The sequence below is a fragment of the Mobula hypostoma genome, chromosome 2 (genome assembly GCF_963921235.1).
Source record: "Mobula hypostoma chromosome 2, sMobHyp1.1, whole genome shotgun sequence".
In the NCBI taxonomy this organism is placed as follows: Eukaryota; Metazoa; Chordata; class Chondrichthyes; order Myliobatiformes; family Myliobatidae; genus Mobula; species Mobula hypostoma.
In genome coordinates, this window is record NC_086098.1 from 47600155 (window position 1) to 47626492 (window position 26338).

At 41.7% G+C, this 26338-nt stretch overlaps 1 protein-coding gene across 1 annotated transcript in view; it reads right to left on the reverse strand.

Annotated features, from left to right (window-relative positions):
* The window catches only part of hs1bp3 (HCLS1 binding protein 3), a 123241-nt gene that overhangs the window by 64643 nt on the left and 32260 nt on the right, over positions 1 to 26338 (reverse strand). Inside the window, exons 3-4 of the mRNA XM_063036660.1 lie at positions 13517 to 13724; positions 12167 to 12365 (exon numbers count right to left, since the gene is read on the reverse strand). Of these exons, the coding sequence (XP_062892730.1) occupies positions 12167 to 12365; positions 13517 to 13724 (407 nt within the window). The remainder of the gene's footprint in view (positions 1 to 12166; positions 12366 to 13516; positions 13725 to 26338) is intronic.

Here is a 26338-nt window from a genome sequence, read left to right on the forward strand (position 1 = left end):
ATTCGCTCAGGCGGGAGTAGAGCTGGCGGAGGTGGGACAGATGATCCTGCCGACTACTGCTGCCTATCAAGATGTTGTCCAAATAGATGAATGCAAAGTCCAGGTCGCGTCCCACCATGTCCATTAGCCGCTGGAAAGACTGTGCGGCATTCTTTAGACCAAACGGCATTCGGAGGAATTCGAAAAGTCCGAACGGGGTGATAAGTGCTGTTTTGGGGATGTCGTCCGGATGTACAGGGATTTGATGGTATCCCCGGACGAGGTCTACCTTGGAAAAGATCCTTGCGCCATGTAGGTTTGCTGCAAAGTCTTGAAATTGCGACACAGGGTAGCAGTCTGGCGTTGTAGCCTCGTTCAGTCTGCGGTAGTCACCGCATGGTCTCCAGCCCCCTGTTGCCTTGGGCACCATGTGAAGAGGGGAGGCCCATGGGCTGTCGGACCGTCGTATGATCCCTAATTCCTCCATCTTCTTGAACTCCTCCTTCGCCAGTCGGAGCTTGTCCGGGGGAAGCCTTCGAGCACGGGCGTGGAGTGGTGGTCCCTGGGTCGGGATGTGGTGCTGTACTCCGTGTCTGGGCATGGCTGCTGTGAACTGCGGTGTCAGTACTGATGGGAAATCCGCCAGGACCCTGGTGAATTCATCGTCGGACAGCAAGATGGAGTCCAGGTGTGGGGCTGGCAACTGTGCTTCACCCAGGGAGAACGTTTGAAAAGTCTTGGCGTGGACTAATCGCTTCCCTTGCAGGTCGACCAGCAGGCTGTGGGCTCGTAGAAAATCTGCCCCCAGCAGTGGTTGGGCCACGGTGGCCAGTGTGAAGTCCCACGTGAACCGGTTGGAGCTGAACTGTAGCCGCACGGTGCGGGTGCCGTAGGTTTGTATTGTGCTGCCATTAGCGGCTCTCAGGGTGGGTCCCGGTTCTCTGTTGCGGGTTTCGTAACTCGTTGGAGGTAAGACGCTGATCTCCGCTCCGGTGTTGACTAAAAAGCGGCGTCCCGACTGCTTGTCCCAGATGTACAGGAGGCTGTCCTGATGGCCGCCACCTCCCGGGGGTTGCTGAAATCTGCATCGGACAGCAGCAGGCATATGTCCTCAGGCAGTTGCTCTAGGAACGCCTGCTCAAACATGAGGCAGGGTTTGTGTCCTTCAGCCAGGGCCAGCATCTCGTTCATTAATGCTGACGGCGGCCTGTCTCCCAAACCATCCAGGTGCATTAAGCGGCGTGCTCGTTCGCGCCGTGAGAGTCCGAAAGTCCTTCTGAGCAGGGCTTTGAATGCTGTGTATTTGCCGTCCTCCGGGGGCGACTGTATAAACTCCTCAACTTGTGCAGCAGTCTCCTGGTCGAGTGAGCTCAGCACGTAGTAGTAGCGAGTGGACTTCGAGGTTATCTGCCGAATGTGGAATTGTGCTTCTGCTTGTTCGAACCATAATTGGGGTCGCAGCGTACAGAAGCTTGGCAGTTTTAACAAAACTGCATGAACAGATGCAGCGTCGGTCATCTCTGGTCCAAATATCGTTTGGGCCGTCGGGGTCACCAATTGTAGCGGTGTGCTACACACAGCGCTAGGATAACCACATGGAGTCGGTGAGTTAGAGTTGCGATGAAAGAGATTTATTCAAACTTCGCGGCCCGCTTTAAAGCCTTCCCGTTCCCGCCCTCCCTGGGCGGGATTGCTGTGGGGAATGCATATTCCCAGACCCTTTCTGCGCGCGGGATTTTCCCCCTGCTGGTGAAGATGGCCTGGCGCCCTTTTTAGGGCCGGCCCTCTGCCTGCGCGCGCTGTTGGGAGCCGGTTCATGTGTGCCAGAAAGTGGGTCGCCACACTGTCACAATATTTTGTATGGATCTATCTGAAGACACTCATTCAGTGACTCCACTTTAAGGACAGGGATTAGACATCTGGCCTTTGTAGAGAGAAAATTTACAGAAAATCTATTAAAGCATGACAGATTGGCCAGAAATTACTGTAAATAACTGGCAATTCTACAAAGACCTTCTCGCATTTTGCATGCAAAACCATACCAAAGTTTGGAATACCATTAACGCTTGCACAAACACCAGTTTCAGAGTTTTAACTATTTAACAACAATTTTTAGGACTAAAATCAGCCTGTGTTGAGGTTTTTTAAACAACGAGCAAAGAACCAGAAGCTGATGTGGTTGCACATGGGATCAAGGTTCAGTTGTTATAAAATGAAACTGTAAACTCACATGTAAGTGATTGATAGGTTAAATCTTAATCTGATTTTATTCCTCCCTAGAAAATAAGCCAGGACCAATTTTAGAGAATTTGCATTGACCTAATAAACCCCCAACAGTATGCAGACACTTCATAATCTTTACAACACAGCAAATTTTAAGTAGATTTAAACTCCCACTGTCCATTGGGAACATACATTTACATTCAAATTAGCATCCAGGGATTATAGCACTCCAGTTCTGCAAAAATCACAAGTGCAATTTTATGAAGGAAAATCCAGACACTGAAAATTAAACTTTAAGTATTTTGAAAGGAATTAGAAAACTAAGTCTGGCTAGTCGCAAGCCATCAATTTATTTCCAGACATTATTGCTATTAAAACAAGCTATCAGTGACCCAGTTCAATTGAAAAGGTAATACAGTAGATTGTTTAAAAGATTGTTGTTAGGCAGTACATTTTCCCATTTCTTAATCTGTCATGGTGTAATGACAATCAAATCAATATTCTTTGTTTGCTTTCAAATGCAGAGCAACTTCAGTGAGGCTATTCTGCAGTGGTACTATTCCAGTTAGCAGCTAGATATCCATGTTAAGCCAGCACAATAGACTACCAAGCAAGTTAGGGGGGCATCCAGAGGGACATCAAATGTGAACAATAAACACTTTCCTTATGGGGCCCGTCCCTCTTACCCCAGAGCAGAGATTGAAAGCAGCAAAGATTTAAGTGTTGAAGTATGGCTGAAATGGCACAGCTCAATTGCATAAAATGTGATTCACCTAGAGCAGGGGTCCCCAACCATTTTTGCACTGCTGTCCGGTTTATTATTGACAATATTCTTGCGGATCGGCCGACCCCGTGGCAGTGGGGGGGGGGGGGAATGCCAACGGACAAGAGTAGCAGTTAAATACGTTGTGTTTATCCCGAGAGACTACAATGACCATGAAGCCTTGCGCGGGCACCAGTGTGCATGCGTGACTTGCGCATGCGTGTACGTGCCGATTTTTTTCCTACAAATCGTTTTTGGCGATTCTGTTCGGGGGGGGGGTGTTAATCACGACCGGAATATAAGTGATAAGTGGCTAATACACTCAATTTTGTTTCTAAAAGGGTTTATCTAACTAATTTAATATTAAACACACAGCACATATTTTCCTCGCATGAATATAGTGATAAGTCAATTATCGGGGAGGACAGGGGAGCTTGAAGTAAGTGTTGAAAAAACTTCCAGTAGAAGTGGTAGAGGCAGCTTTGATATTATCATTTAAAGAAAAATTGGATAGCTATATGGACAGGAAAGGAATGGAGGGTTATGGGCTGAGTGCAGGTCGGTGGGACTAGGTGAGAGTAGCGTTCGGCACAGACTAGAAGGGCCGAGATGGCCTGTTTCCATGCTGTAATTGTTATATGGTTATACAAGTCAATAGCATCATAACATTTTAAGTAATGTTTGGATATTAAACACACAGCACATATTTTCCCCATATAAACATATAAAATCATTGCAACACACCAATATCGCTGAATCAGTGGGAGCTCTGGGCTTGTTTCCCTGCAACAAGATGGTCCTATCGAGGGGTAACAGGAGACAGCGATATTCTCAGGGGGTTCCTTTGTCCAGTATATTCCACAATTTAGTTTTCATTGCATTCATCGCAGAAAACTCTGCTTCACAGCAATATGATGTTGGAAATGGAAGCAACGTTTTCAGTGCTTTCGTGGCTATCTCAGGATATTTAGCCTTGACTTTGATCCGGAATGCCAGCAGAGTTGTTATGTCAAACAATACTTTTCAGCCCGCCATCATTTGCAAGCTCGAGGAGTTGATCTCCTTCCCGGCTGACATGGATGACGCGCGGGTAATGACCTCACATGCGTAATGGCTCAACAGTGGGCGTGACAGGGAATGAGGAAAGGTGCAGCTGACTCCTATCGCCAAATCAGATCGTTTCCTCGCGGCCCAGTAGCGCATGTTTTGCGGCCCAGTACAGGTCCGCAGCCCGGTGGTTGGGGACTACTCACTTGCTGTTCACTTCAAAGAGGCTACAAATTGGAAACATTTCCATGCTATGTTACCAAGAGATAAATGGCAAGAATTTAGCAATAAGTCTTGGAAACAGCCAGCTCTTTAACCAATTCTCTGAATTACTCCAACCTCAGAGGATTAGTTCAGTTCAAATATTATGAGACACATCATCTTAAACTCCCAAACAACCATGCTTATCATCTGTAAGCTCCCAGCACTACAGTCACTAGTTGATTAGTTAGAGCCACGTTTCAGCCTTTGATAGAATAAGGATTCCTCACACAAAACAACAGATTATAAAATGAAATATTGCATACATCGTCAGCATCCAAACAACTACTTTCACGATACGCAGGACAGTCAATTTTCTACTGAGATCAACATGGCGCTGCCAGCAGATATGCCCATAAATTACCCAGGGGGGAGACTGGAGTGTAGCTTCATCTCAGCAGAGCAGTTCACTATTCTCAGGAGGCCAAGTCAAGGGCCCAATATGGCAGCACAGACCTCGGGCGAGAAATCCACACACTGTTAACCTGGAACAAGAACAGTGGGCCACCGAAATTATATGCCCGGGGAAGAGACAAATTACTCTTCTTCTTTTAATGATGTTGGAGTAAACACTGTCTGTCGATGTTAAGCATGTATGTTTTGCCACTTCTTTAAATAGGTATATATTTTTTTCCTTTTAATATAGGTGGACATAATAAACATAAGAACACAAGAAATAGGAGCAGGAGTAGGCCATCTGGCCCATCGAGCCTGCTCCGTCATTCAATAAGATCAAGGCTGACCTGGCAATGGACTCATCTTCACCTACCTGTCTTTTCCCCATAAACATAAATTCCCCCCTACAATGCAAAAATCTATCCAAACTTGTCTTAAATACATTTACCAAGGTAGCCTCCACTGCTTCATTGAGCAGAGAATTCCACAGATGCACCACTCTCTGGGAATAGCAGTTCCTCCTCATCTCCATCCTAAATTTACTCCCCCAAATTTTGAGTCTATGTTCCCTAGTTCCAGTCTCACCTGCCTCGATCTTGTCTATCCCTTTCATAATTTTATATGTCTCTATAAGATTTCCTCTCATCCTTGTGAATTCCAGTGACTACAGTCCCAGACGACTCAATTTTTCCTGGTAGTCTAATCCCCCTCATCTCTGGAATCAACCTGGTTAGTGTCCTGAATTTGCCAAACATTCACGCTGCAGGTTAGCCTGTTGATGGACTTTCACCTGCTGTTTTCTGGCAGTGAGACCATTGCAATGGGGGAAGCTTTGTACTGGTCTGAGAGCTGTGAACCTCTGGGAAAAAGTCTGTACTGTGGACCTTACTGAGAGAGGCATCATCTGCCAGGGTAGAGGTAACAGGAAATAGTGATCCAGACCTCCATGTGCAATTGAAAAGAGCTGCAAATACCTTTAAGCTTTGGCAACTGCTGTTGGCTCTTTGCAACTGATTCATTATAGCCACCAAATTTTGGCCAATCTTCAAGCTTCCTTACATCTACCCTTTAAACGATGCCATCCCAAAACAGGCTTATCACTTGTCTAACATAAGCGTTAATCAGCACAGCTTGCAACAAGCCAGTTATCTAGTTGTTTTAGACATACGTGTTATATGCTACTTAACAAACGTGTCTTTTGCTTCTTAAAGCAATCGTGACCAACTGAAATACAAGCCAGTGTCAGTTCTGTTTAACTGTATGATTTTGCAACATTATTGCAGTGGCTGTTGATTTTCTTGGCTTCAATATATTTTACCACAAATTGTTGCTTTCAGCAGTTCAGGATGGCATACCTTCACAAAAGAAGCAATAATGTAACCTATACTTAGAATACTCTGAAACATAAAACATACATCTATGGTCACTTAGACCTGTATACCTCGGGAAATTCATACATTTGAAACTGAAGCACTGAAATAAAGAAATTGCTAAAGCTTACTTTAATTATTACATTCTGATGAAAGATCATTGACCTGAAATGTTAACACTTTCTTCTCCATAGATGCTACCTGAACTATTAAGTGGTTTCAATATTTTCTGTTGGTCATTTTAGATTTTCAATACCTGGAGATTTTTGATGTCTATATTTTCACTGGTTGGGACACAGTTGGTGTGTTGTGAACAATAAGCACAACAGATCTTACGGGAGACCTCTGGGTCCTCCAGTGGGTAAAGGGCAGGCTTAAAAAGTTAACAATCAGGATGAAGCAGTTTGAGAAACTAGAACAGTTCTACTCAAAAGTTCAGGGTAAAGAGATTCTCTCTCTTCTTGGTTTATTTCCCCTGATAAATGGGTGGACATTTCACGAGAGGTGATAGATGTAAATAAGAAATGAGAACAGCAGTAGCCATGTAGCCTTTTAAACAAAGAACAAGAGAAGTGAAAAGAAACCTCCTCATACAAATGGATGCTAAGCACTGCATGAAAGGCTGCTGGAATCTGATTCCATGGCAACTTTTCAAAAGGCATTTGGGCATATACTTGAAGGATTAATTCTGTAGGATTTTTGGTGAAAAGATTTGTGTGTAACTAAACTCAACACCTTTCATAATGCATAATGAATGTGCTGACTATAGGCTATCTGGGCTGTTGAATTTTATGGTGCAATGACAAACTGGACGAAAGATAATTCAAGCCCAGTGGAAGGAAAAACAGCAATCTAGGACCCTATTCATGTAAATATCACATTACTATCAATTAAACTGTCAGGGTAAATTATATCAGATCTGAATCTTTTTTTCAGTTTCTTGAACAACAATGAAATAGTTACAGTTATCTGGAGGCCAAATCTTTCTACACTGTTTAGCTCCCATCTCTTTACAAGTCAGGAATACAATTTATTAACTACACTCCACTCTCCACATCCCTAGCCTCAAGCACAAGGAGTAGATTTATCTTGTAATTGATGCAGACAATCATTAAAAATGGCCACACTGTCAAGCCTTGAGCACTATACGACAAGCTGCATGACAGTCAAGGCAAAAAATAGAAGCTTTCATCAGATACCAACCATTTAATAATGCAGAAAGCCTATAAATGCAAAGAAAGCATGGAGGTAAAATTAAAATTAAAAATTAAGCTGGCAAAGAGGAGGTCTAAAAATATACTGGCAAGAACAATGAAAAATACAAAGGTGTTTTTATGACTGCATAAAAAGAACAAGAACAAAGAAGGGAACAGTTGGGCAGAAGGAAATATGCAGGTGAGTCAAAAGATGTGGTTCTTTAATGATTGCTACTTCACAAAAGAGGGGGGTGATGGCAACATTGCACTTAAAGAAGAGCCTGAAAGATTGGGCAAAATCTCCATAAGTCTTTAGGGATTGAACATTATTGAAAATGGATAAATAGCTAGGACCAAACAAGCTCTGTCCCAGAAAGTAAGGGAAGAAATTGTGAAGGCACAGATAAAATATAGACATAGAGCACTGATTAGTCAAGGGAACATTTCACCTGACCAACAAATTGAACGTTTTGAGCAGATCATTAGCATTGATAAGCAGTGTACTTGATGTAGTTGACACGGATTTTAAGCAAGGATTTTGATAAACTTCCATGTGGCAGACTATTCAACAAGGAACAACTCCAAGAAATTCAAGGGAGTATGGCAAATAGTATTAAAATTAATGGTAACAGAAAGCACAGGACAATGATTGATGGGTGATTCATGCATTTACACATGGCTCAGTATCCAGACATCTCATCCTGCAAAAACTCATTTCAGGGAGATAGCACCACCATTTCAGAGAGGCAGCACCCCCGCCTCCCGCAACTCCATATCCCAACCTCCCCAATTGACCTCCAAGGGCGCATGTATACGGGACCTTTGATTATGAAAGAACACAACAATTTATTTGACACATATTGAAACTATTTATACACACACACACACACACACACACACACACACACACACACACACACACACACACACACACACATTTCCTTGTTGAGTATTTTGTTGGCAATCACAATGCTAATGCAAATAGCTTTTCTATTTCTTTTGGTCCCTAAAAGAAATAAAAGCATAAGGTGTATCCTTATTACACTGTCTTATGTAATACTTTGTTTAGTGATTTTTGTCTAATCTGTAAACCAATCTGTAAACTGGGTATATGCAGAAAATGTGACATTAAAATACAGTATGTACTGACATATTATCATGGAGTCGTTTTTTAAATTCTATTACAACTTTAAGCACGTCTACAGGGAGTTTGACCTCATCACGTACGACATCAATAGAGTAGCACCTTAGCAGCTAGCCAGCTAGTTTAAATGATGTTAGCTATGCTAATGAACAAATGACACATGTTAAACTCACCTCAACATGTCTTTTACAGTCCTAACCCACTGTGGGCAATAGAAAAGTCACCGTTGCAAACAGTGCAGTGAGCAAAACTGTCATTATTTTTGACCCCTATTAGGCAGGTGTACACTTTAGTGTAGTCTGGGGTGACGTACGTTTTATATTTTCTTTTTTTGAAACACTTTGCCATGGCGGTGCAGGACATGGAACTGAACTGACGGAGAGACAGAGGTCGACTGTAAAGCCTGCCCACAGAGAAAACTGTGCTAAGTAGACCTATCAAAGAGACCAATCAGGATGCTCGCTCTCGCTCCCACTCCCGCTCTCGCTCCCCCTCTCCCTCTCCCTCTCATTTCCGGGATATTGTATATAATTTGTGGGCATCGGGGAGCTGCTAATAATATGCAGGAGACTCCCGGAACTTCCGGGACAGGTGGGATGTCTGCAGTATCTGGTATTAATGTTTTGCAGTTGAATGCAAGGGGAAAGCTTTGCATCGCCAAAAGGTATAGATGCTCTGGTCAGTTGAGAAACAGCAAATGGAATAATCCAGTGAATTGTAAGGAAGTATATTGAGGAAGATGCAAAAAGATGAAGGAACACCTAATAAATACAAGGATGAGCAAAGGGTCTATTTACTGAACTTCTTTGATGCAGTGAAATGTGCAATGAAACCACTGAACATATTGAATTAAAGCTTAAAAAAGGAATTTCATAAGATACCACATTAAAGGCTATAATGTAACTAAAATATCATGGTGAAGGAGGTAAAATTAGCTGATGAGCAGGAAACAGTAAAGGGATAAATGGGTCTTTTCCTAGAGCATTTAGAGCCTGTTTGCTAGACTAACAGCTGAAAATGGCCAACTGCCTAACAAGGAAAGGGTAGACAGGTGGGGCTTGTAGCTGCTGGAGTTTTGAAGAGTGAGAGGTGAAACATTTAAGATTCTGGGGGAACAGACATCTGCTGAAAGAACTGAGCAGGATGAGTGGCATCTGAGGGAGGAAAAGGTTTTGACCCAAAACATCGACAATTCCTTTTCTCCCACAGATGCTACTTGACTAATGAATTCTTCAGCAAATTGTTTGTTGCTCCAGATTCAATATCTACAATCGTTTGTGGCTCTAAACATTTGAGGATGGAAATGGAGGGGCATCACTATTTGAATACATGGGATGCCATAATAATGTTAACAATTGGAAAGTTTGGATAGTACATAATAGAGGAGTGCAAGAGGATTTACCTGAAGTACATATCATAATAAGTAGAAAAATAAGGGGGCAAATACAAATGCAGGTAGATTTAAAGTCAATGGAGCAGTGCCAGGGATATCTGAAAATTACGAGGACATTACAATTCAGAAGCAGTAAAAACAGATGTAGTGCATAAAGCTAAGAAATGCCACAATCAGTGGAACATATCAAATCTCCACAGTCCAACCAGATCGAGTGGTGAATCATGGAGGACAATTAAGACAGCCTCAGGATATGCCAACTCAATGAACATCTCCACCCTCAATGATATAGGTCCAGCATGAGAGTCCCAAGGACTGAAGCATTTATAAACACCTTCAGCCAGAAGTACCATATAGATGATCAGTCTCAGCTTCCGCTTAAGATCTCCATCATCATAAAAACCAGTCTGCAGCCAATTTGCTTGACTCCGTATGATGATAGGAAATGAGACCACAGGACACAGCAAAGATTATGAAACCAGACAACATCGTGACTACAGAACTGAAGACCAGCACTCCAGCTAATACCCATAGATAATGCTCCATCCACTACAGAGAATATTATGTAAACCTAAAAACATCTATGCACCTTACAAAACCATTTATAGCCACAAAGTTATACTTGGGGCAAGTTTTTTTTCCCCCAGAAGCAACTTCTTTCTAGATTTTCAGTTTTGTTTGACCATGTTCCTGTAACTGAACTCAGAACATTTTACTAAATTAAGAAGTTTCAGACAGTGCAAATTATCATGGTTACCATCTTCTGAAGTTAGAGAGAGCATACAGTATTTCCACTGTAGCACATCAGAATTTAGCAAGAAAATGCCAACATAATGCAGTAAAGGGAGTGGTTTTAATAGGACTAATGTCTCATTTACGTGCTACGGAAGAGAAGAAAGGATCTTAAATTTGGTGCTGTAGCAAATATACCATTAGATTTTAATTTACCTGCTAATATTGAAGGATTATTTCGGACGACAGGAAAACTACATAAATCTAGTTGGAGAACCTCTATTTCATGATCATGAAACTGCAATAACTGAAATAGCACATCATCAACATTCAAGACACAATAATCCCCTTCATTCAAACATTTCACTGAAACTTACTAAAACAAAGTAGACTAAATCACTTCTTAAACACAAGAAAGTCTGCAGATGCCAGAAGTCCAAAGCAACATGCACAAAATGCTGGAGGAACTCAGCAAGTCAGGCAGCATCTATGAAAATGAACAAATAGTCAATGTTTCAAGCCAAGACCCTTCTTCAAAACTGGAAGTGAAGGGGGAAGATGTCAGAATAAAAAGCTGGGGGAAGGTGAAGGAGGAGAGCTAGAAAGTAATAGGTGAAGCCAGATGGGTGGGAAAGGTAAAGGACTGGAGATGAAGGAATCCGATAGAAGAGGAGAGTGGACTATGGGAGAAAGGGAATGAGGGGAGGAACGGGGGGAGATAATAGGCAGGTGAGAAACGGTAAGAGGCCAGAGTGAGGAATAGAAGAAGGGAGGGAGAGGAAAAAGTTCTTCACTGGAAGGAGAGATTGATATTCATGTCATCAGGTTAGAGGCTACCCAGATGGAATACAATGTGTTGCTCCTCCACCCTGAGTGTGGCCTAATCATAGCACAAGAGGAGGCCATGGACCGACATGCTGGAACAGGAATGCGAATCTGAATTAAAATGTTTGGCCACTGGGAAGTTCCACTTTAGGCATTTGGAGCTAAAGTGCTCAAAGAAGTGGTCTCACCAATGTAGAGGAAGCTGCAGCGGGAGCACCAGGTACAACAGAAGCGTCAGAAATGCACCAAGTGGATTTAAGGGCAACTTCCACCCTATCCATAAATTGACTTGGTCTATTTCTGTCATCGCTCTCCTCTTTCTCGATTTCTCTGGGTCCATCTCTGAAGCCAAACCGTCTACCGACATCTTTTATAAACCTACCAATTCCCCTGCTATCTTGACAGTACCTCTTCCCACCCTGTCTCTTGTAAAAAGCTCAGTTCCTTTGTCTCTGCCAGATCTGTTCTCAGGATGAGGCATTACTTTCCAGGACATTCTCTGCATCCAACACATCATTCTCTACATCTTCCACCACCTCCAAAAGGATCCAACCACCAAACACATCTTTACCTCCCCATCCCATTCTCAGCAGGAATCTCTCCCTGTCTTCTGTCTTCTCCTATCATTTTGGATCTCCCCCTCCCACTTTCAAATCTCTTACTAGCTCTTCTTTCAGTTAGTCCTGACCAAGGGTCTCGGCCTGAAACGTCGACTGTACCCCTTCCTAGAGATGCTGTCTGGCCTGCTGCATTCACCAGCAACTTTGATGTGTGTTGCAGGAATCTCTCCCTGTGTGATGCTTTAAATTACTTCTTGTTTGAAAGATATCACCTTACCGAGTAACACCCAGAGGATCAGATATTTCTTCACATTTCTCTATACTTGGCAGAATTGTTTTTGATTCTCTTAAAATCTCGGTGTCTTTAGAAGTTTCTTGACCGAAGAAATCCCCTGAGTCACCATCATCATCTTTCAAATCATCAGCAGCACTTCCAGTTTTGTATTTTAGATCACCAAGCTCTTTAGTTTTTCCTCCTATTATATGAAAAAAAATTGGCAGTTACTCTTGTTACAATAGGAAAACTAAATGCCACTAGTAAGAGGGCAATGGTCTTATTTTACTTAGAAATTTTTTAAAAATGGTATCTTGAAACTATAAATACCTTATAAGTAAACTACAATACACAATATAGAAAGAGCAAGAAAAAAAAAGTTTAAAGAGGAACCCTGTGTGAACCCATTTCTCCCCAAACTGTTTAACCTGCATGGCTTAGAAGCCAGACACAATCTCAAAAATTGCACTTTTTACACATCTGGCTCCAAGCAGTGACTGTAGATTTACCTTCTAATGTGACTGCTGGACTCAATGGATTTTGTCTCGGTCCAGTTGCCCATTTCTCTACTGCACCTAACAGCAAAATCTCTGGATAGTCCAAAGTCATTATCTACCTCTGCTATCAGACAGCAAGCCTGTTACCAGACTCTCTGAAAAAAATAGAACATAGAAAACCTACAGCATAATACAGGCCCTCCGGCCCACAAAGTTGCACCGAACATGTCCCTACCTTAGAAATTACTCGGCTTACCCATAGCCCTCTATTTTTCCAAGCTCCATGTACCCATCCAAAAGTCTCTTAAAAGATCCTATCGTATCCACCTCCACCACAACTGCTGGCAGCCCATTCCATGCACTCACCACTCTCTGCGTAAAAAATTTACCCCTGACATACTCCCAAGCACCTTAAACCTGTGCCCTCTTGTGGCAGCCATTTCAGCCCTGGGAAAAAGTCTCTGACTATCCACATGATCATCTTATACTCCTCTAAATAACTGCTTTCCCCCCAAAACTACAGCAAAATAAATTGAAAAGACTTGAAAAACTTCCATGAGAGTTAGATGACTTTTTAATTATAGTGTAATGTACAGCTGCATTTTATTAGTTTAAACTGAGAGTTTCATCTTCATAAAATGAAATGAAATAGCTATTTTTTTTTATTTCTGATACCCTACTTTCAGTATTTTGAAAGGCATCTCAAAAACTTGTTCAAAAGATCTTGATGTCATATGGAAAATATATAAGCATACCAAAAAAAGCCTGGTATTATGTTCCCCAATGGCAATGTATGCCAATAGAAGAATTTCCTCCCAAACCTTCAACAATTTCCTTCCATATTTCAAAGAGTTACCTAAAAACTCCAACAACTCAGGACTTGATGCTAACACTGTGTCCTTGGCAATACTTCTGAAGATTTCATCAAAAACAACTCTTCTTTCTTTTATGTCAGTCTCTGCTACAAATAAAACTTTCCTAGGCATGGAAGGTATTTTTGCCTTTGGGTACTGGGTGCTCAGCTTCTGACACAACTCATCAATGTCACTGTATTTCTTTGATACCTAGAAGAAAAGAGGAAGTTTAAAGTTAGTATCTTACTTTTCAAATAATCTGCATTTAAGCAATTAACTGTCACAATACATTATCTGTTCTATACATAAGGCTGTGTTTGGTAGACAACTTTTTGTTAATTATGACGATTATAAAACACTGGGATATCACCAGACATGCTGCTCTTACCCCATATATAGGAACAGCAACTGACCCTCAGCATTGAGAGAAGAAGGAAGCTAAACAACGTAGGCAATTCCTGATAATTCATTTTGGGTTTTTTTTTGCCAGAATAGGAGATGTTGGCCTCTATTGCACCATTATCAAAATAACCCAAAATTCCTTGGATCTTTTCATGTGGAACCAGTTGCGGTTGCATTGCAGAAGCACAAACAGGATTTTTAAAAATCTACTTTGAAATATTAATTGATCAATCATGAACCTGAAAAACACAGCTAATTTTTGATAAAAGTTGTGAAGTGAATTTATTTTAGTTGGCCAATAAATAACATTATTTTCCACATTTCTGCTCGAAAGGCAGCAAACCAGCCACTGTACATCCAGGGCAAAACACATCTTAACAACTTTGGTAGCATACCAGTGTAAAGTAACTTCTAATTCACACAGATTGTTCAGATCACCGGCACTTTTATGGACTGGGCTGGCTCAGAATTCTACAATAAGGTTCAGAATGAATGAACCTAAATACAAGCTGGGGGATAAGTGGTTTAAGTTCCATCATCAGTCGGCTGGTAAAGAATCTGGAGAAGTGAATTTTAAATTTTTTAATCCTACTTGGAAAAGAAATCCAATGGGAACATACTGTTGAGTAATTTCAATTCACAATCACTCCTCCACAACACATTACCATCATTACACTCAGCATTAGCATTCATTCATTTCTGTACATCATCTTAACTGCAAGCCATGTAGCTCCTCAAACCAGCTACAGAATTAAATATTTGTATCCCATCTCTCCAATTCCATGCAACACATCAACTTCATGACTGATTGATAAAAAGATCAATTCCTCTTTGAAATTTTTAACTTCACTTGCCATCCTCGATTCTGAGGGACGAGTGGGGTGCAGGGAATGAAACTCGATATTTTAGCTATCCCGAGCATGGAAAAAATTGTTTCTGTCTACTTCTACTTGGCCTAGATCAATATTTTTAGATGCCCAAGATGAACTTCAATGCATCTACTCTGTTATATCCTTCTATTAATTTAAAATACAAAAAAAAAGACATTCCACCCATATAAACCAAGTCCTTTCAAAGAGTCCTGATGAAGGCTTTCAACCATAATGCTGCCATTTTCTTTTCTCCCATAAATTCTGTTTGAACTGCCATGTTCCTCCAGCACTTCGTTTGTTGCCCCAGATTCCAATGTTTGTGTCTCCTTTAAATTCTACACCACAGGCCCAGATATTGTTCTGCTGAATCTCTATTACATTCCTGCAAGGTCAGTTCATCTTTCCTCAAATGCAATGGGGCACATTACTCTGGGCAAGTCTGACCAAGAGCTCAATGCGGGTGTATAGACCACATTCATTGTCTTGTGTTTCTGCACTCAAGTTGTTAACAATTATTAGACATGATAATTCAAATGCTTTCCTTCCCCAAACATTTAACCTCACAACATGAAATGATCAATGTGCACTTTCTCACTCCAATCTTATTCACAACTCACCAACAGTTGCTCTTTCCCTCAGCTGACTACGTCTCCCAATTAGGTGTTATCCCTAAATTTGGATTAGCAAACCGACCTTCACAATGACAATGCAGAGAGAATGATATGAAATTTCCTGCTTTGAAACTAATGAGATTATCATGTCTTTGCATTAGAATAGCGATGGAATTGAAACTTGATAAGGACGGTATTATGCCACAATACACAGGTGCTTCAACAAATTATGCAATGTGAAAAATCTGCCCCAGAATACGTAGAATATTCCAGCCCTGGTCTATACAGGGGCAACTGCAACATATTTTTAATTTATGCTCCATCTAACCAAAACATATCACAAACACGAAAAACTCTGCAGATGCTGGAAACCCAAAGCAACACACACAAAGTGCTGGAGGAACTCAGCAGGCCAGGCAGCATCTATGGAAAAGAGTAATCAACGTTTCAGGCTAAGACCCTTCATCAGAACTAGAAAGAAGGAGAAGTCAGAGTAAGAAGGTGTGGGGAGGGGAGGGAGAAGTACAAGATAGTATGTGACAGGTGAAACCAGAGGAGGGGGTGGAGGTAGTCTGTAACCAAACAATATATATTTTTAGATAGAACATAAATACAGTACACTGCAATTTTAGAAAATTTAAAAAAAATCACCAGATGCTGGAAGTATAATACACACAAAAAGGTGAAAATGTTGAACATACTCAGTAGATAATGCCACATCTGTGGGACAAGAAACAAAGCCCACATTTTTAAGCAACATACATCAAAGTTGCTGGTGAACGCAGCAGGCCAAGCAGCATCTATAGGAAGAGGCGCAGTCGACGTTTCAGGCCGAGACCCTTCGTCAGGACTAACTCTCCCTCTCTCAGTGTAGTGTGCCCTCCAGTTTCAAAACATCCACCATTGTTCCTATACCTAAAAAGACCAAGGCAACATGTCTGAACGACTGGCATCCTGCCACACTCACCTCAATAATAAGCAAATGCTCTGAGAGGCTGGTCAAGGATTACATCTACAGCTTGCTGCCACCCACACCGGACCCCTTACAATTCACCTACTGACACAACCAATCAACAGGTGATGCAAATAGCCGCTGCTCTACTACTGTCCTTACACATCTGGAGAAGAGGGATGCTTATGTGAGAATGCTGTTCTTGGACTACATTTTAACATTCAACATCATAATTCCCTCCAGGCTTAACAAGAAGCTCAGAGACCTCGGCCTTCACCTTGCTTTGTGCAGCAGGATCCTGGACTTCCTGTCACATCGCCGGCAGGTGGTAAGAGTGGGCACCCTCACCTCTGCCCCTCAACACACGTGCCCCTCAGGGCTGTGTCCTAAGCCCCCTCCTTTACTTTCTGTATACCCATGACTGTGTTGCTACCCACAGGTCCAAACTGCTAATTAAATTTGCTGACGACACTACACTGATTGGCCTAATCTCAAATAATAATGAGATGGCCTACAGAGAGGAAGTCATCACCCTGACACAGTGGTGTCAAGAAAACAACCTCTCCCTCAATGTCACAAAAATAAAGGAGCTGGTTGTTGACTACAGGAGAAATGGAGACAGGCTAACTCCTATAGACATCAATGGATCTGGGGTTGAGAGGGTGAACGACTTTAAGTTCCTCGATATAAAATTCACCAAGGATCTTACGTGGTCTGTACATACCAGCTGTGTGATGAAAAAGGCATTACACCGCCCCATTCACCTCAGACAGTTGAAGTTGTTTGGTATGGGTCGCCCAAATCATAAGAACTTTCTACAGGGGCACAAATGAGAGCATCTTGACTTGCTACATCACTGCCTGGTATGGGAACTGTACTTTCCTCAATTGCAGGACTCTGTAGAGAGTGGTGTAGGCAGCCCAGCGCATCTGTAGATGTGAACTTCCCACTATTCAGGACATTTAGAGAGACAGGTGTGTAAAAAGGGCCCAAAGGATCATTGGGGACCCGAGCCACCCCAACCACAAACTGTTCCAGCTGCTACCATCTGGGAAACAGTGCCATAGCGTAAAAGCCAGAACCAACAGTGTCCAGGACAACTTCTTCTATGTTATATATTACATATTTCTACGTTATATTGACTGTTCTGTTGTACATACTATTTCTTATAAATTACTATAAATTGCACATTTAGATGGAGACGCAATGTACGCCTCATGTATATGGAGGATGTATAATAAAGTCAATTCAATTCAATACATTTTTTTTTGTTTGACTATCATCAGCTCAACTTTGGTTTGTCAGTCCATTTGGGTCATGCTGATTTGAGTGTGAATTTCAATAAATTTGTCCAATAACCAGTTCGCACTTTAAAATTTATAATTTTCTACTGCAAGAATCTAGCACTAATGATTACTCTTTAAAATAAGGGGTCACTCATTTAAGACAAAGCTACGCAAACCCTCAAAAGGATAGTGGAAGACTATTCTTTTATTTTATTGAAAGCCAGAGGCAGTGAGATATTGACTAGCAAGGCTGGGGGCGGGGGTGCAGGGGTAGAGTGGTGGATACAAAGGTGATAGGTTGCTTGGGCAAGGCAAAGTGCTGAATTGAGGTTACAATGAGATTGACGTGGCCTGTATTCAGAGCAGACTTGAGAGGCTGAGAGACTGATTTATGTGTCTAATTGATGCAATAGTACGTAAGCATCCACAGCTGTTTTCAGTATAAAAGTTCCAGATTTCCACAATCTGCCAATGTGAAGAAATGCTTCTTGACATCAATGTCCTGGCATTAGTTTTAAAGTTACAGCTCCTTGTTCCAAATGCTCCCAGCTGAAAGAAAGTAGCTTTTATTCATTTAGCAATTCACTTAAATCACCTTAAAGCCTTTGTGCTTCCATAAGTTCAAAGGAAGTTTTGATCATATCATTATCACATTTACCACTTGATCCATAAATTATTCACCAAAATTGCACTCTTTTCTAAACATCAGATTATCAGAGTAACTTGAGGATAAAAAGTTGTAATGAAAGCACCCTATCACTAAAATCTAATTGTCTACAGAGTATTTAACATAATTTTGTGCACGAGAGCAGACATTTATAGCTAGGTGCCAAAGCAGCATGTGGAACATTCAGAGATTTCCTCAGAAATTGGCGAGACAGGTTGGCACTCCTTCAAGAAGCAGTCCTAATTAGATGTCATAAGGAGGTAAGTACATAGAGTCACGCAAATAACAAGACAAAACACAAAAAACTTCCAAATTATTAAAGAAGCACTTATTTTGTCAAAATTTCATGAGCTGTTTTTACCTATTTTAACATCAAAAGAATTAGTTTATTCATAACAAGTGGCGTGCAATTTTTCCCTCCAATATCCATTCACCATTTCTCCACTTCACAATACGTTATCCCTCAGCTCCACTGAGGATTTCCAAGTGTAAAAGGTATGAAGGATGATATTATTATCACAAACATCAATCTAGCAAAATGAAACAGTTTGGTTTATTGATTGAATTAAGGGAGAAAACTGGTGACACAACTCCCTCGTGAAAGTTCCCATAGCAACACCATTGATGTGGAGAAGTTTAATGGGATTGAAAGAGCAATAGGTCAAAGTTAAAAAGTTTAAAGTAAATTTTTATTATCAGAGTACATATATGTCACTACAAGCAACCCATGGATTCATTTTCCTGTGGGCATACTCAGCAAATCTATAGAACAGCAACTATAACAGGATAAATGAAAGATCAACCAGGTGCAGAAGACAATAAACTGGGCAAATGCAAATAAAAATAAATAGCACTTAAAAAGAGAACATGAAATAACAGGATAAAGATTCCTTAAAGTGAGACCATTGGCTGTGGGAACATGTTAATGGGTGGGCATTTAAGCGCAGTTATCCGCTTTTGTTCAGGAGCCCTGATGATTGCAGGGTACTAACTGTTCTTGAACCTGGTGCTGTGAGTCCTGAGGCTCTTGGACCTTCTGCCTGATGGCAGCAGTGAGAAAAGAGCATGGCCTGGGTGGTAAGGATCTCTGATGATGGATGTTGCTTTATCACAACAGCATTTCATGTTGATGTGCTTAATGGTTGGGGGGGGGCACGGAGGACTTTACCTGTAATGTACTGGGCCGAGTCCACTATCTTTTGTAGGCATCTCCATTCAAAGGCATTGGTGTTTCCATACTAGGTAGTGACAATCAGTACTTCCATGCAAGTGTGAGTTCAGCTGGGGAAGGAAGAGTGGTGATGTAAGGGAACTGGGTGGACCTCCAATCAATCAGAAGTCCTTCTAAAATTTTCTTTTTATTTTGGATTTTCAGCATCTGCAGTTTATTTTTGCTCTGATGTAACTGGATTGAAGCTAAAAGGTATCAAAACTGGAGCCTGTGTTTTTCATCGGGTCGCTAGATAAAGCAGATGACGATAAATGACATTTTTTTCTAACCTTGCCTCCCAACCTTTGGATGTGATTTTCTCTCTGGTTCACTGTCCCAATGTTCTGTTTGACACAGAAGTTGAAACTGCATTTCCTACCCAGTAATGTGAAGCACCCAGGTCACAAGAAACTGTGACTGAATGTTGTTCTTCTGTGACCTAACACTGATTATGTTTCCTTCCGTAATCTCAGCTTGCCCTCCTACTTGTTCCCTTCTGAATTTTTTATTTTAATTTTATTTATTCAGACTTACAGTGCAGAACAGGCCCTTTCAGCCAAATGAGCCATACTGCCCAGCAACCCACCAATTCAACACAAACCTAATTACAGGGCCAATTAATCCATAATCTTTGGACTGTGGGAGGAAACTGGAGCACCTGGGGGAAACCCAGACACACGAGAAACACTTTCTTACAGAAGACTCCAGAATTGAACTCTGACTCCCCAATCTGTAATAGCATTATGCTAACTGCTACACTACTATGGTGCTCCCCCCACCACACTACGGTGGAGCCCCCATTATTCAACAGTGAAAACTGAGTAATACTGTAAAATTCAATTCATCTGGTACATGTAGGACACTGGTAATGCTAGACTGGCAGATATTCAGATGTTGGAATGTTATTCCGATCAATATTCAACATGGGAAAACTGCCCCAGTTAGAACATAGAATAGTACAGGCACTTTGACCGACAATCCTTTAACCTACTCCATGATCAATTTAATCCCTCCCTCCTATACAGCCAAACACCTCTACTTTTCTTTCACCTATGTACTTATTGAAGAATCTCTCAAATATCTCCAATGTATCGCCCTCAACCTCCACCCATCCCCTGCAATGCATTCCAGACACTTACCACTCTGTGTACTTGCATTTGACAAGGTTCCACACGGTAGGCTTATTCAGAAAGTTAGAAGGCATGGGATCCAGGGAAGTTTGTCCAGGTGGATTCAGAATTGGCTTGCCTGCAGAAGGCAGAGGGTGGTGGTGGAGGGAGTACATTCAGATTGGAGGATTGTGACTTGTGGTGTCCCACAAGGATCTGTTCTGGGACCTCTACTTTTCGTGATTTTTATTAACGACCTGGATGTGGGGGTAGAAGGGTGGGTTGGCAAGTTTGCAGATGACACAAAGGTTGGTGGTGTTGTAGATAGTGTAGAGGATTGTCAAAGATTGCAGAGAGACATTGATAGGATGCAGAAGTGGGCTGAGAAGTGGCAGATGGAGTTCAACCCAGAGAAGTGTGAGATGGTAAACTTTGGAAGGACAAACTCCAAGGCAGAGTACAAAGTAAATGGCAGGATACTTGGTAGTGTGGAGGAGCAGAGGGATCTCGGGGTACATGTCCACAGATCCCTAAAAGTTGCCTCACAGGTGGATAGGGTAGTTAAGAAAGCTTATGGGGTGTTAGCTTTCATAAGTCGAGGGATAGAGTTTAAGAGTCGCGATGTAATGATGCAGCTCTATAAAACTCTGGTTAGGCCACACTTGGAGTATTGTGTCCAGTTCTGGTCACCTCACTATAGGAAGGATGTGGAAGCATTGGAAAGGGTACAGAGGAGATTTACCAGGATGCTGCCTGGTTTAGAAAGTATGCATTATGATTAGAGATTAAGGGAGCTAGGGCTTTACTCTTTGGAGAGAAGGAGGATGAGAGAAGACATGATAGAGGTGTACAAGATAATAAGAGGAATAGATAGAGTGGATAGCCAGCGTCTCTTCCCCAGGGTACCACTGCTCAATACAAGAGGACATGGCTTTAAGGTAAGGGGTGGGAAGTTCAAGGGGGATACTAGAGGAAGGTTTTTTACTCAGAGAGTGGTTGGTGAGTGGAATGCACTGCCTGAGTCAGTGGTGGAGGCAGATACACTAGTGAAGTTTAAGAGACTACTAGACAAGTATATGGAGGAATCTAAGGTGGGGGCTTATACGGGAGGCAGGGTTTGATGGTCGGCACAACATTGTGGGCCGAAGGGCCTGTACTGTGCTGTACTATTCTATGTTCTATGTTCTATCTCTCCTAAACTCTCCTCCACTCACCTTAAAAGGATGTCCTCTATTATTAGCCTTTGCTGTCCAGAGGGAAAAAGTGCTGGCAGTCCACTCTATCAATACCTGTTATAATCTTTCCTCATAAGACATGCTTTCTAATCCAGGCAGGATGCAGATAAATCTCTGCACATTCCACATACCGCCCAATAATGAGGTGACCAGACCAAGCACCATTCTCCAAGTGCGGTCTAACCAGAGTTTTATAGTTCTGCAATGTTAACTCGCAGCTCTTGAATTCAAGCCACCAACTAATAAAGGCCAACACACCAAACATCTTCTAGACCACCCTTTCAACTTGTAAAGCAACTCTGATTACCTCAAGATCTCCCTGTCCATCCATCCTGCTAAGAATCCTTCAAGTTCGATCCTCTAAATTGTATCAGTTCATGCTTTTCCAGGTTGAACTCCATTTGTCACTTCTCAGATCAGCTCTGCATTTATCAATGTCCTATTGTAACCTCTGACAACCTTCTACACTTCCTGCAACATGAATAAACCGAGCTTCATCTGCAAATTTACTAACCCACCTTTCCACTTCCTCATCCAAGTCATTTATAAAAGATCACAAGAGCAAGGTTCCCAACTAGTTTCAAGGAACACAAAGCATTACTCAGTTTACCAAACGCCAAACCAATGGGATTTTCAAATAGTCTGATAGTAGATTCTCAGAATTTCACTGCAACGGGATTTCTAATTCCACAAATTCATTCATGTTCTACTTTCCCAACCTCATTTATCTTCAGACCCACTGTTGCCAAACCCCAGTCATATTTTTGGTCACCAAATTCAATTTGAATCTTAAATGCCATTTCCAAGTTTTATTCTAAATAAATAGCAATTCATTCAACTATGTTAACTCCTGTATCTGTCTGCTAATGAGATCTGCCAAGTCAAGGACCCTTGTACTCACCGACTTTTGTCGACACTACTTTCTCAACACTCTACATTAACAATCCCTCCACGCCAGTCTTGACTCAAGCACCCTGTTCTAATTCCAACCTCCTTTGATGGCACAGCTGTAGACTCTCAACACTCAAATGTTTTCCTGATATTCCTATTGCAACTATGCATTAATCCTACTTTTGGCTTTCACAAATAAAACAGCTGAGGCATTTCACGTTTAAGAAAAACCGAAGCAACTCATTTATTGTGATCCTAAACACAAAGCGCGGTAAAAGTACTTTACATAATTAGATCATCGCGTCAGAACAGTCTCTTGAAGTGAAACCTGGTGGCTATGCAATATGTACGTTTCCATCAATTGCATTACTCTACACTATGACCATTGGGCATCCATTTTCAACATTGAGCACTTAAAAAGAACAGTGGCCAGAGATTGTTGAATAAATCATTCGATTTGGCAGAATGGAAGAGAATTTCGTGATAGTCTCTGCTCTATCCTCGTAAAACAGATACTGCAAATATTAAACTACAAGATGGGATGCCACATAAACATACCAGAAAATTATTCAGTCCAGATTACTGCAATGAACATTACAACATTGTACTGCACAGAATTTCTGCTACACCCTTTGTTAGAAGTCCAACCTGTTGACATAACAAGTACAGTGAACAATGTTACTATTTCAGTCACCACCCAAGCTGACAACTCATATTTTACGGTAACATTAATCTGATAAAGTTGAACACTGCAACAAAGTAAATTTCAGTAAGTACATTTTGTTATGTTTTGCTGACACAGTTTCAGGAAGCACAAATCAACAGGATTCCAGACTTCTCAGAAAATTAAAACAAAAATTCACCTATTTTACCAGCAACTGGACAGAACCCAGGATATGGGTATTATAGATGAGGCCAGCATTAATCAGTTTTCTCATTTTTAAAGACAACGTGCTGACAAGCTGCCATCTTGGTTAGACCACAATGAGCATGAATACAAAGTGATAAGTCAACCTGCTGTAGATGCAAACATTAATGGCGTAGTTTAGGCAAACTGCAGAGAGGAATACAAGGAAAAATCATGAGGGGGTAAAAGTGTATGTTGGTGGGTTTACATGAAGGCAAGTGTTAGGAGGGCAAGAAACTCACGGTAGGAGGTGGCTCATGTGGACTCGGGTTTTGCTGGGCCTAATCTCTGCTTCCTGTTCTGTAGCTTCTACATAGGTTACAGGGTGAGAGTTGAGAAAGTTGAGCTATTCAGGCAGGCCCACACACTTCAAGCAGCTGACATCAGAACAAGTTACAACCTTGATCACTTGCCAAGGGTGCACAAGAGCAGAATTTAATAAAGACAGATCCCAATCTGTCAAGGTCTGTAAGACAATAATTTACCACTACTAATTTAATCACAGTTATTGGTTTCGTTGACTTTCCATACCAATATACATTTGTTGGCCCTTCGTTAATAAACTGGTTTCACTGTTAAATTTTAATGGTCTAAAAGCAAATCTATTCCTCACTTTGTCTATCCCTTCACCTTCCTCCCACCCCCATCCCACCCATTTCAATAAATGAAGTTCTTGCTAGTGATGAAGAATGCTGCCGTGGTTACTTCAAAACAAACCAAAAGTGCCCAGACACTAAGCACGGGAGGGGTTTGACACTGTATGACGTGCTCTAAGAATATCAAAGTTCTAAGTCCAAGAAAGTACATTCGATTTTTCGTTAGGAAACCAGCAACGATAAACAAACCAGTAATAAAAATGACTAATGAAATTACCACTAGTGATATAACAAAGTGACTAATCGAAGCACATTCAAATGTACTTAAGCATCAGCAATTATAATGTATTTAAAAGTTAGCCTTAAACATAACTAAGTGAAGCAGTCAACAAAAAAAATAATTCCAAACATACCCCTGCTCTAACCAAACTAAAACTGACTAAAGACAAAGCATGAATACAGAACTATACACTTCTACCACACCCCAACTCACAACAAGTTACCCATAATAAACACGCAACACAAAATACAGTACAGACAGAAAATAGATACATGGCTCCTACAAGTGCATTTAGTTTCTAGACCTTTAAAATTTTAACAATGCAACTCGGTTACATTGACGAAGAGCGCAGAAATGAATATCAGTGCAGAAAAGTCACCAAAAGATAAATCAGTTGAAACTTACAATAAATTTGAAAATGTTCTAGTTGAGGTTGTAAATATATCTATATATATTTAAATTTTTATTCAAAATACATTTATTATTAAAGTAGGTATGCAGTGTACAACCAGAGATTTGTCTTCTCCACAGATAGGTACAAAACAAAGAAAAGCAAGGAATCCCTCCCAACGCACCAAAAATCAAATCGCGAGAATGGCAACAAGAACATCAATTCCCACCATGCACAAATGAACATGTTGCACAAGTGGCAACAACATCAACAACCACCCCCAGACGCAAAAGAACAAAACAAAAAAGTAGCGAAAACACAGAATATTAGCCCAAAATCAAGAGAGTCCATATTCAGTTCAGCTCAGTGCTCCTTATCTGCAAACCACCCTGATTCAGTCACCGAAAACAGCAACAGGAACTGTCGTCCAATCCACAAACTGCGGTGCCATCGTCTGACAAGAGAGAGATAGAGAGAGAGAGAGAGAGAGAGAGAGAGAGAGAGAGAGAGAGATAGATAGAGAGAGATAGAGAGGGATAGAGAGGGATAGAGAGGGATAGAGAGGGATAGAGAGGGATAGAGAGGGATAGAGAGAGATAGAGAGATAGAGAGATAGAGAGAGATAGAGAGAGATAGAGAGAGATAGAGAGAGATAGAGATAGAGAGAGATAGAGAGAGATAGAGCGCGAGAGAGCGCGAGAGAGAGCGAGAGAGAGCGAGAGAGAGCGAGAGAGCGAGAGAGAGCGAGAGAGAGCGAGAGCGAGAGAGAGAGCGAGAGCGAGAGAGAGAGCGAGAGAGAGCGAGAGAGAGCGAGAGAGAGAGCGAGAGAGAGAGCGAGAGAGAGAGCGAGAGAGAGAGCGAGAGAGACTGTTCCAGACACTTTCCTTCAGCAGCAGGAGCAGCGAGCCAGAGGCTGAACACTCTCTCGCCTTCCGAACTCACCTCGAAGTGTTTCAATCTTCCTCAATGCTTTAATCGGCAAAATGGGTGAGAAATGGAGCTGATCATAGGCTCGTGCCCCATCTCTAAGAGTCATGGCCTTGATTCCACTCACCTCAAGAAAACATCTTGCACAATCGGCCCAATAACACACCATCAAACTGTAAGTCACAGGCTCCAATAGTACCAGAACCACATTTCAAAGAAAAGAAAATGTAAAAGGAGTGAAAGAAAGAGTTTTATGGACCATCTGGATGATGTTGCCCGTGGTAGCACTGTTTGCTGGCGTCATCTTCCGGGCAATATACAAACATCAATATATCCAAACCACCAGTAATCTTAAACACAGTTTACAAAAGGTAAATGCTCTGCTGGTGGAGAAGCTGACAGCAATACAGTTGGATGCTTTCCTGGTGTCATGGATTATTGATTACCTCACTGGCAGACCACAGTACGTGTGCTTGCAACACTGTGTG